The sequence below is a fragment of the Haliotis cracherodii genome, unplaced genomic scaffold, assembly GCF_022045235.1.
Source record: "Haliotis cracherodii isolate W230 unplaced genomic scaffold, xgHalCrac1.p SCAF_10, whole genome shotgun sequence".
Taxonomy (NCBI): domain Eukaryota; kingdom Metazoa; phylum Mollusca; class Gastropoda; order Lepetellida; family Haliotidae; genus Haliotis; species Haliotis cracherodii.
In genome coordinates this window covers 45085643-45098306 of record NW_027266265.1, presented here as the reverse complement: position 1 = coordinate 45098306, position 12664 = coordinate 45085643, and the positions used below count along the sequence as shown (strand labels likewise).

Below are 12664 nucleotides of genomic sequence, written 5' to 3'. Positions count from 1 at the left end.
TCTTTGTCCTTGCAAGTACTTGACATGCTAACCTACATTTTATTGAGATATCTTGATGAGCAAATGTAGGCAATACAGACAGAGTCAATCAGACTCCGGAAACCACTGGTCCATGCGCTAAAACAGAAGTTGATCCCAGCAATGGTGCCTTTAAATTAGTTCACAACATTCCGATCCGATTTTACACACTGTCGCATCTATTTCAATACATCTTTATTTTTCTTTGAACAAGTTGGTTCGAATCCCGATTCGACCCGATCATGTTTCTAGGTTTGCCAGCACCATACACGTGCTCGTGAGTTTTACCGAAGTGGTAAACAAATTAAAGCGGCTTTCCTCCCACATTAGGCTGACACGCCCTGGTATAACTGATATACTGTTCAAGGCAGCGTTAAACGTAACTCACGCACAATTGCTTTCAATGTATGTTCTCTTTCATGGACGGCTTTTTGGTACTGCTTAAAGTATATTTCTTTTCGTAATTTGTTAGATATCTTTTATTTGTAGCCATAGATTGTACTACTCCACATTGGACAGGGATAGTTTTATTTTCCCATGATACACAAAAACTATTTTCATATGTCAAGTGTATATATGTACATAGAATGACATATCTGATTAACCCTATCAAAGGTTGAGTAGTATAAGTAAAGGAAACATAAATTTGAAGTCCTATTTCTTCGCCTATCCTCAGTGTTCTTGTTTCTGTTGCAGCTGTATGATATGGGCACAAGTAAAGGTAGCGGTCGGAGCTACACGCCTCAATCATACGGCAACACTGGGTACGGAGGAACTTCCGGTTACAGAGGAGGAAATGCCTACCAACCCCCAAACAGAAGCTACAGCTATGAACCTCCCAAATACAGCTCGCCAGTATCTGTGACGGACAAAGTAAACAAGTTTTCGAACATGGAACCCAAATATTCATATGGTGGTGACCGTTACCCGTCCGTAGATCGCAGCACGAGCAGCAGGGATCGGTACCCCTCACTTGATCGTCACTCCACTAGAAGTGGCTATTTGTCGGACTATGGCGGCAGCAACCCTCGTTCCTACGGGTCCTGGGACAGAGCCTCAACACGCTCTAGTAAGAGTTACGGCGCCGGTAGCCGGGAGACGTCTCCCGTCAGTACAAAGTCGTCCAGGTATGACTATAGCAGCAGTGCTTCTCCCTACTCTACGTATTCGTACAAGAGTGGGTCGGACGCGTCGCCTGTGACACGGCGGTATGAGCGACAGTCTTCTCGAGGCAACGACACTCCAAGTCGTCCTTCCGCAGACACCAAACCGACAAGCAAGCAGGCCAGCAAACCCTTCAAACAGTCGGCGTATGTGCCCAAGAGGCGGCCCAGAGAGTCCTCAGTGTCAGATTCGGATGACAGTGCTCCCGAGGCTGAGAAGGCCAACCAGTCAGTCAGGTAAATCAACTCATTGAAATGCAGGGCTTTGATGAAGCTTTTACAAATGTAAATGGTTGGTGGTAAGAATATGTGTGTTGTATGAGGTTGGGGCTACTATTTTTAATCATCTGTAGCCTCGCGCATCTGTCAACTTTACAAAATCCATGGACCCGTGAGGATCAGGGGTAGAATAGGTCTTCAGCAACCCATGCTTGCCGTAAAAGGCGACTATGCTTGTCGTAAGAGGCGGCTAACGGGATCCCAATTACGTGGATCGATGCTCATATCAATCACTGGAATGTCTGGTCCAGACTCAATTATTAACAGACCGCCGTCATATAGCTGGAATATTGCTGAGTGCGGCGTTAAACAAAAAAATCAGTGTCGTTGATTAAATAAGACAATTTCACATTAATGTGAACCAATTTGAAAATGTGAATAAATATTTGTTCATTAAGATGTGATTCTTATATAGGAACCGTTTTTTCGAGAACATTTAAATCATTCAAATGATATGGGGACCTGTATTGTAATTGTTGCAGATACATGATATGCAGAGGTACTTCGCCGATGCCAGAAGGGGAAACACATAAAAAGGAAGCCAAGGAGCCCAAAAAGGATGCTCCTTCTCGAACCAAGAGGATCAAATGTCCCGTGAGGGAGACTCGAAGAGGCAGACAGAGCAAGACGGACCACCCCAACACAGTCGACTGTGCAACACAGACAAATATGGACCAGCAGAACACCAAGAGGTCCCGCGGATTAGGTGGAGGAGGAGGTGGAGGAGGAGGATACAGAAGTAGCGTTGGCAGCGGCGGGGGAGGTGGGGGATCAGGATTGGGTCCAGGAGAAACCTTCTATAAATATCGCGATAAGTTTCTTCCAGGGACAAGTTACGCCCCCAAAAAATCAACGTATGATCCGACTCCAAAGAAGTCCTATTATAGGGATGAGGTTCAAGATCCACCATCTGAGAAATCTTGGCGTCAAGCTGTTTATGGAGAGGTTCCACGAACATCCAGGAGGGAAGAACCTGATGCTGAATCTATCGGGGTGGAAGATGAAGATGACAGAAGCAGCAGAAAGGGCAGGAGACGTGAACCACGAACAAGCACTCCAAATACAGATTATAACAGTGCTGCTGATGATCGTCATTCCCGACACAAGCCTCCTAGTAGGTCGTCCTCGAGAGAGGACATACTGGATGACAAACCAAGGAGGAAGAGGCATTCAAGCAAGGAACTTCTTGACTGCGATCAACCTCCTCTAACTCCAGAGAATCTGTCCCTAAGGGAAAGTATTGAGAAGGTTCATCAGTGGAAGCAGAATCTGCCTTCGCCATCGAGTGCATACTACACAGAACCTGATGGTGCTCCTAATGATATGCGAAGACACCCTGGGGTGGGCGCTGAGAGTAATTTCAACAGGAACGACAGACAATATGGCCACCAGGACTCGATGAGAGCCATGATTGACGATTCTGAGGTTCCCTACTCGAGAGATGGTTCTCCATCTCGTCAGAAACGAAGACAAAGGAAGAACCTCTCCAGGGGAGGATCTAACGACAGTATCCTTGACGATGATGAATACCAAGGACACATGCCTAACAAGGACTTCAGAAAGTCGAATCTAAACAAGTCGAATCTGCAGAAGCCTGATAAGTATCGCGACAATGAAGTATTTGAAGGAGAAGACAGACGAGGCCATATCCGCAATGACAACTACGGATTGCAGAGGAGATCTGGTAGTTCTTCAGAAACTACTGAAAACAGACTGAAGAGAGACAGTTCAAGGGAGAGCATCCTTGACGACAGACGAAAGTCTAGAAGGGAGAAGTGGGAGACTGACGGCAGTCATGCACACGGCCACGCAAGTGATAGTGCGGGATCTCAGTTTGGATTCAACAGAGAGGAATCTCCGAACAGAGGAATCTTCGGCCGGTCCTCCAAGTCTAACAGATCAAGCAGACAGAGCTCACGCGAGGATATGTTGGAGGACAGAGGTAGACACGCTCAACTTGCTCGACAACAATCGGTGGAGCAGTACTTGTCTCCTTATGACAGAATGAGACCAAACCATCTTGCCGTGTCTAATGAAAGCCTGTCCAAGATGAGCAGTGGTTCGGGCTTTGATGACCCCAATTTGCAGCGAATGTCAAATTCTGTGTCTCAACATTCGATCGCCTCTATGACGAGTCAGGGAACTCTCCCTGACATTGTTCCACACAGCCCTGAGTCGGAAATGGGCAAATCGAAGTCTTCTCCGGATGGTCAGAAGAAACCTTACAAGGGGGCCCGATCTGGCTACATCAGCGCGGTACAAGACATTGATAGTCTCCTGGACGACGACGAGAGGCGACGACAGGCGGACATCATGGATTCTCCAGTACCAAGAACATCACACCACCCTCTGCAACCTTCTCCACTCTCGCCAACAGGATACGAGGATGATCCGTTCACGAAGCGTAGGCCAAACAGCTACTCCTTTGAAGCTCAGCAAGATGGTCGATCCTCTGGATCCAAGATGCGGGCGTCAAAGTCTCATGATGACAAGCTCATCGACATCGAAGATGAACGCATTCAGGCTGAACGGTCTCCCCAACAGGCAGCACCCCCTAAAACCCGTGGTCCTCCTTCAGCAACAGCTAAGCAAATGGCGCAGATCTTGACTCAGAAGAAGGGCCTGGTTGCCATAGCAGACTTCCTGAGTCTCTGTGAGAAGCCACCGGCACCCCGCATCATCAAGATTCCGGGAGCATCTGACGAAGATGACAGAAACTTCAAAGGATACAACTCCGCCTCAGACATGTTGGAACACCTCGGAGTTGACGTTAAGAAGGTAGGCACATCGTTGTTTCCTGTTCCATAAATCTTCCATCGCGCAATTCATGCTTTTATAATCTCTCAAAACTCACAACAGTAGGCTCGTGTTATCTCTAAGTCGGTTTTTTTTAAAAGAGTTCCTCAATGAACGCCCGAACAGTACGTATTTACTCAAATAATCACTCCTTTTCAAACGTCTGTCATCAGTCCCAACGACTTTGAGATTAGCCGAGTTCACTGTACTTAGATATGCAACTAAACATTTGCATTCTTATGAAGAAGTTCATGGAAACCCACAATGATTACAACAAAGGTGAGTGACTCTGTACTCCGCAGCACAACGGACCAGCAATGTGTGAGATTATTACGGGCCGAAAAGAACGAGCTCTAACAAGGGGATCTGACATGCCAGATTCCATGTTTTGGACGTCAACTTGGGCATAGTTATTACAATCTAAAGCCAATATCAAAGTTAACGAAACCCTTTGTCAATTTTAACACGAGTAAGTCGTTGACCCGTGATACTTTCTTGGGAGATGTAGGTATGAGTGAGTGAGTGAGTGAGTGAGTGAATGCCCCACCAGCGTCTGTGACTAACTGACTAACTGACTACCCCGCCGGCCTCTCTGATACAGACATTTGGTGACATTTCATCTTGGGTCACTGATCTGCTGACAATTTATTTCCCAGAAGGTTAAAACAATTGGTTGTTTCTGGCAAGTTGTTCGAAGTAAAAACTTTACTTTTATTCACAGTATAACACTTCAGTATAACTAATTTTCCCAAACTTTGAAATTGGTTAACTTTAGTAGGCCTCCATTATATCTCGCCCTTTGGAAAACTTTAAATGGGTACGAACTTTTAAAGGGTATGTAGTCATTTAATCTCTACTGACCAACATTTGGACATTCAAAGACATTGTCTCTTCACCTGCGACAGGATGCTGCATCCACTGGTTGCACTGTAGGTCCGGGTGCGGAGCCAATTTTTGGTTCATGAGTAGAAAAAGGTATATCGTTGAATGTATTGTATTCAAAAACTTTAAGATGGAATAGTTGTTGGAACGATGAAAAGAGTCCAAAGTAAAGACATTTACCGGAAAATCCTATAGTAATTTATTGTAGAATGCGTGTTGATGGAGGAATTAAGTTGCGTTAGTTGTGCAACGATTTCATCAAAGTTCAGAAAATACAACTTGTTCCTCTGAATGCATATGGCTAAAACACATGCTTTAATACAATCGGTGTGAAATGCGCTGGCTCTTCAGCAGTCTCATAAATATATGCCCTAAATCATCAAATACCCAGACAAATTACTTCAAATGTACTCACGCTTTGCGGTCCGTGAAATTTGGACGCCGACTGTGGTCGACAAGCCGGGGCATAAAGCAATCAAAACTCGTCATATTTCTGGTCAAAGTTGGTCGACCCTTTAATCTTTGATATTTGAAAATGGGCTTGACATTTGACAGAATGCGCGTCTATCTGACATAGGGGATAATAGCCAGGGTAATGTGAGACTATAGAACCATCAGTATAGCGCGTCGCATGTCCCCAGTGATGACAGTCTACACGCCATGGGAAGCTACTGGGCGGAGAGCGTACTCATGGTAAGACACTGTGTTTGTGGACGCATTTATAGTCGTTTTTCTTTAAATCTCTGCATGTGTCAGCACCGTTACGTCAATATCGATATCCATCTTTAGGAAATATTTAATAATGTTTGGGGTGCATATTGGCGTTCTCCTGAATTTGTTTCATAGACGTGCTAATTTAGTTTGGGTTTTTGCATGATGGATATTACCATTTTACACATTCTTAGAAATAATAGTGTCAGGGTGATAGTTAAATATAAAATCAGGTAGTCATTATGAACAAATTAAAAAGGTTCATAGGGCATATTTTATCGTGAGTCTATTCAAGGCCAGGGTGTATGTATGAAGCAATCTAACGTTAATCTTCAACAACATTTGGTTTAAGTGTGGTTCTAGTCATGGTTGCCAGTACACAATAACCAATAGTAAAGACGAGTTTTTTTTTAAATAAACCATGATATTTACTCGTGTCTCTAACTCTGTTGCAACAAGGATATGTTGAGTGAACGTGTTAAGAACGCAATTTCATAATTGGTTGAAGCGCCTGTAAATTATAAAATGCCAGTAAAGCCAGTATCGCATTGAAGAATGTAGACGGTCTGTTATAGTTGATTATGTAAAATTTTTAAATGCCCTTCAGTGGTTTTAAAAAGTTAATACGTTTCTTTTAAAAATAACGTTCAAATATTTTTTTACAAGGATTCCCGTAAGGCTTTATGGAACACCGGTTTTTGTCTCAGGAACTTGGGACAATACTGGTCCAAGGGAAGTAACTCGTATCACCCTTGCCATTCCTAAACCATAACAGTGGCAATCAGTTGCGCTCCATTTTCATAATATTTACACTAATTAAACGAGACACCTACCAAAGCTAGGACAATAAGGGTCATTATAACAGTAATAACGTGTATTGTTGCTATCTGTCGCTGGCTAATTGCAAGGTCTTTCATGTGCCATATTGACAAGATTCCTTTGGCATGCATAAACATACTATTGTAATTACGTTTCCTGTCCCGGTGAGGCCTGGTGAAACTGGAAATGCCAGCGGTTGTGTTTACTATTTACTTGGTCATGTGCCTCCTTGCAGTTGACCCAACCACCTGCCAATACAGCTGACGTGAGAGAATTCTTCCTCTGGTGTCCAAACAATAACACCTGTTGGTCCCCCCAACCCGTCACACACGGCTATACTGTATAATAGAGGACATAGTGATTGACATCGTTATACGTTAAGAATGTTTCGTTCCTTTAGGATCCTAACACGATTTAAAATCATATAAGGTGTACATATGTTTTCGTATTTTTAATTTATCATAGAAATAGTTTCTTTGATAGGCATTGAGAAGTTGGAGTATTAAGTAATGATATGATTTATGGATAAACAACAGTTAAGAGCGACGTTTCGGTGTAGGTTCTAACACCGTTATCAAGCAAGTGCTTGATTGATAACGGACTTGCTTGATAACGTTGTTAGAATCTACACCGAAACTTCGCTCTTAACTGTAATAAAGAAGTTGCATAAATCTTATCCTTACTTGATAGAAATCTTTTTTGATTCTGGTTCATTCGTCCGAAATACCTTAATGATTGAAAAATGAATTTATCGGCCATGAAATATTTATAAAATGAAAAGTATTTAAAGCTCCTGTCTGTCACGTGATCGTGACTTTCATCACGTCTTTCTTAAGGAAATGAAGTTAAGTCGCCTCATCATTAAACAGACATTTGCAAAATATTTTCTGATTTATTATTATTATTATTATTATTAATATTATTATTATAATTGTCAATTTGACATTACTCTTTTCCATTGTATTTGACATCTGTTCAATGATATTCCTTTATCTCAAAAAAGAATTTGATATGGCCTTAAGGAGTAAAATTGATCTGGGCAAATCTATGAATATAATTGATCGAAGATAACCCATCGTTTGGTTCTTAAAAAAAAAGTCTTTAAAATGAAAATCAGGTTGTCAATTTAAATGTAGTTTGTAATGTCCTACTATCTAATTATAAATTTTTGAGATTATTTAAACTTCAAGATAATCTGCAGGGTGTATCGAAACACATACAATCTTAATATCACATGGCGAAAACTATTTATATCTAGAAACGAACAAACTTTGTAGTATGCTGCGTAAAGTCAATACCGTAAATCAAGTTCCAAAAATAGTTCCGATTTAGAATTCTAGCAACAGTCTAATGTTGTGATAGAGATTAATGCGCGTGCTGGAGCTTTCACTCTCAGGCTGAGACTAAGTCACGTTCGGGCCCCACCTTGTTACTTGATAAAAAAGAAAAGTAAATTCATTTTGATTTGATTACGGGCAAACAAACAGTGCAGGGTCTGCGATCGCAAAGCACTAACTACAGCGACACACACGGCCGTTGTGCAAATTGTAACACGGGTGTATCTCAAAGAGACGCCCGTTGAATCATTTGTTAGTTACCATCTATATTTGAATTGTACATGTTCTTGTAAATGAGAAAGTAACTGTTTCTGTTAGTGAGTTGGGTTTTCGTCGCTTATAGCAATATTCCAGCAAAGTCACGACAGGGGACACCAAGAACGAGTTCGAACCCATGTGGGATCGAACCCGGTCTTTAGCCGCTAGGCCACCCCACCATTGCGAGTGATGTATGTAGTTTATTTGTTGTTGTTTCACGCCGCACCCAGCAATATCCGAGTTATATGACGGCGGTCTGTAAATAATCGAGGCTGGATCAGACAATCCACTGATTGACATCATAAGCATCGATCCACACAAGTGGGATACGATAAAATGCCAACCAAGTCAGCGCGCCTGACCACCCGATCCCGTTACTCGGTTCTTGCGACAAGCATGGGTTGCCTGGTTGCTGAAGATTAAGTCTAACCTGGAACTTCGCGGGGTAGAGATTTATGTAGAGTTTGCTCTCCATAATATATTAAGTGTGAATCAACCCGGTCGTCGACCCACGAGCGAACGCACTAACCACTGGGCTACCAAACCTGTTAATCGTACAAGAAACTATGTTTAGATGTGGAACCCCGAATTCCTAAACTACATCATTGAGGCTTTGGTTCGTATTGCCGAGATCAGTTATCTTATCCCTGCTCTTGTCAACCCCTATTCAAATTCGCCAGTGATCTGAGATCTTACAAGAACAGTACAAACAGCCTGATCCTGGTCGGAGCTCCGCAAATGCACGTCGGTAGATTGATAAAGTGTATCGACAACTCGACCCCCTTGTAAATCATTACATTCCGATGGCATAGCTGCAGATACTAGCTCTGTTGGCTGTATAAATATCGGTGACGGAAACAGTTCTTATTTTCATAGCTCTGTGACACGGTATGATTTATGATGGTCGTTACCCTAACACCACTGACTTCTGAAAGCATGAATGTATTACTTTGGGGTCGTTAAGCTACCGAATCATGGCATTTACGCATTTGATTTATGGGTAGGGTTCAAGCTGCGTCCTCTAAACGCATCCACAATAGTTCAGTTGATACAATTTAGAAACAGATTTCGTATTTTACACGATCAAATTGTCCCATGACTAATATGCACTTTCTCAAGGATGCTTATAAAATTTGCCTTGTCATCGAATATAAGTTGCATATATGCGATAGAGGTTCCTGTTTTTAAAGGGGGTGAAATAAAATCTTTTATTAATAGCTTACAAACTGATTATTTTACGTGTAATCTCGAAACGTTGTCTTTCGTGAATAGCTGGCGAAGGTTAAGATCGTGAGAATCTGAAATGTATTTAAAAAATAATGTCAGTTATGTATAACAGCGCTGTTTTACTTGTAATTATGTTGGCTGAACCAGATATTAAACCCAGATCCCACAAAAAGATAAGAAACGCTCCCTCGAATACGAGTCCGTGTTAATGTTAATGTTTAGTCATTACACTTTCGTATCCAATTAAAAAATATATTTACAAAACAAACTCCATGACGTGTCGACGCTGGTATGGAAAGTGTAAATACCGTGGGTCTATTTAGTATTTACCCTCCAGTCATACGCGAGGTGCTATTATATCAAGGTATTCAAATGAGTTGACTCGACGCCCGCGTGTGCCACGCCCACACGTTACTTCCGCAGTGCTTTGACTCATCATTGGCTAGCCCGCTGTGAATCTGTGAATGGTATATCGGGACAGTCCTTCGGTAGAGCAAATCCTATCACGGAATTATCGCTAATATTTTTTCCACCCTGGTATCTGGTAACTCGATATCGGAAGTCGACCTGCTTTGGATATAACGGACAGAAATAGCATTTATAGCTGAGAGGATACAAAAAAATCGGATCGCGTACGTTATGTGTCGTTTGAAAAAACACACCACAACCGCTATGCCACTGTGTTGACGAAATGGCGAGTGAAGCGCAGGAATACATTAGGTCAGAGGTCACCCAAGTTCGGAGGGAGAAATCGAATCCATGATGGCGACTTTTACCTGTCGCGTACAGTATCTAGATGACAGGGACCCGTTTTCAAATACAAATTATCCCGAGCCAACAAGACCACCTACCCATGCATTCCATGAAACAGTTCCTATTATCAACCAGTTGGCTACGATACATAGAATTCTGAATGCGCCGCACAAGGTAAGTAGCGACCGTTGATTACTCTAACCCAGACTTCAAAGGTGCCGACCAGGTGTAAACAAAGCGTGTTGCCCCACAGATTGTTGTGATGTGGACGCTTGGATTTATGTGGTTGTCTCACTTGAAATTGTTTACAGTTCAATATTTATAACTTGAAAATTTGGAATCAGACACGATACGTAGTGACGAACGCTATGGTTCACCTGTATGTCAATCAGGTGTGGCCGTATACATAAATACATTCGCCATGTGTCGTGGTTACTGTTTGACAGGTGTCACATATATTCGCGGTAGATAGCATATTGAGTAAACAAGCTTCTGTATACCCACCCACACCTTTATTAACGAGATAGCGCTAATTAGCATATACTTACCTGTCTGACCTAGAAATGATTCAAGTGTAGAAAAGGTGTACTGTGACTTTATCCGTCACCAAATAACTTCTACCAGAGACCATAAAATAGATATGGTCTCTGCTTCTACATTCAGGGAACAGTTGGTGCTTTTTCATAAAGATAATTTCAGGTGTAGTAGCATGATTAAACAAAGTTTTACAGTAACATCTCTGAATGCAATTTCTGTTCATTTTCAATAACCCCATCTCACTGCTCAGGTAATATAATATTGATAATGTTAATTGTCACTGGAATTTGTTTAATTTTCTTATTAAATTTTGATTAATTCTGTAATTTGATGATCATTAATTAATTATTAGACTAAGAATATTCATGGTTACACCTGGTTAGAAAGACAACTACGTTCGACTCCTGTTTTGTAGTGATATCGATCTGCCTGTATGACAGATTGACATGTATTTGTGTTCATTGTAATGTGTAGGTATAGAAACCCTGTGTTGAATGCAGATAGTCCACAATCCGTGTACCAGTTGCTAGGTAACTTTATCACATTTCATTGAAAAACATTTACATAATAAAACAAGTCCTTACAACTTTTCAATAGTCACCTGTTACATTCAACTGTTTCATTTTTTATGATGAATAACTTTTACTTTTAACTATTGTGAAATTTGCATAAGGGATCGTGGTTTGGATGATTTGAAATAAGTATTTGCTTTTTGACTAACTATTTTCCCTCAAGTTTTGTGAAGTAAATAGATGTACATGTTAAAAGGGTTGTGTGATTTGTAGAAAATTAGGTAAATTTAACTGATTATATGGAAGAGGTAATATCAGTAGTATTCTCAACACTTGTCTAAGACTAAGAGACACTAGGTCAGTAGATGTGGTTGTGTATTGCTGACGCTGGCCTGCACTGGGTTCAACTCAATGACATGTACCAGGTCAAACTGTCATGTAAGATTTCCTTTAATTGTCCAGTTGGTTTAGGAAGAGCATCATCAGGAAATAACTGATATTGACAGTAATCAGCTAAAACACTGCATCCTAATCATTCCACAGTGTCCTTGTTATACCATGACAGACTCATCATAGCACAACCTCATTATAAAACTGTATTTTTTTGTCTGTAGCTGTAGAACATACAATTCAGTATCTACAACTGATAAAATTATGGAAACTCATGCGTTACACCATCGTCTACTGTAGAGAACCAGTGACCATGATTACAGTCGCAATACATTTATTTGTACAGTATTTGGATTGGCGGTTATACATGTATCTTACTTGGCTCACATTTTCCCATACCTAGTCTGTCTCCCAGACCCTAGGGAATAAATTTTAAAAGGAGTCCAACTAAAGTCTAGAATTATGTGGCAAGTCTCTAGGAAATTAAGGATTGTCTTGGTTCAATTTGGGTTTTATGGGTTTTTTTATATTGTAGATATATGTTTTGAAATAAGATAATATTATTTCTGGGACTAAATGTCAGTCTGTCCCATAGTCACCATCACGAGTTTTGCAAAAGAAGATTATGTTGTGGTTCTCTGTAAACTGCATCAATGGCAATGGAAGACAAATTTAATAACTGGTCTATCAAACTGTTTACCAATGTTTTTCAGTTGTTATGAAGTGTGTATGAACATTAAGCTATGTACAAACATTGCGCTCTGTAAAGTGGAGCACTATCGATCATTTATCTGATTTTATGCACATAGTTTCAGAGATAAGTTGGCATGTACCACGTTTCATTGTTTGACTAAGCAGAATTAAACCCAACTCGCCCACTCACTCACTCTCTCACTCACTCATTTTTTAAATATTTCCCTGGATATTTTCTGATTTATACAATATTGTTGTTCGGGGAAATTTATGTGTAATTGTTGAGACT

General features: G+C 41.2%; 1 protein-coding gene across 9 annotated transcripts in view; it reads left to right on the top strand.

Annotated features, from left to right (window-relative positions):
* Positions 1-12664, top strand: part of LOC139454421 (FH1/FH2 domain-containing protein 3-like) — a 135743-nt gene that overhangs the window by 59632 nt on the left and 63447 nt on the right. For all 9 annotated transcript variants that reach the window (XR_011652456.1, XM_071236114.1, XM_071236120.1 and 6 more), the window contains 2 exons: positions 715-1418; positions 1943-4238. Coding sequence is in view for 8 of the 9 variants with exons in the window: in XM_071236114.1 (XP_071092215.1) it covers positions 715-1418; positions 1943-4238 (3000 nt within the window). In the remaining variant the exon portion in view is untranslated. The remainder of the gene's footprint in view (positions 1-714; positions 1419-1942; positions 4239-12664) is intronic.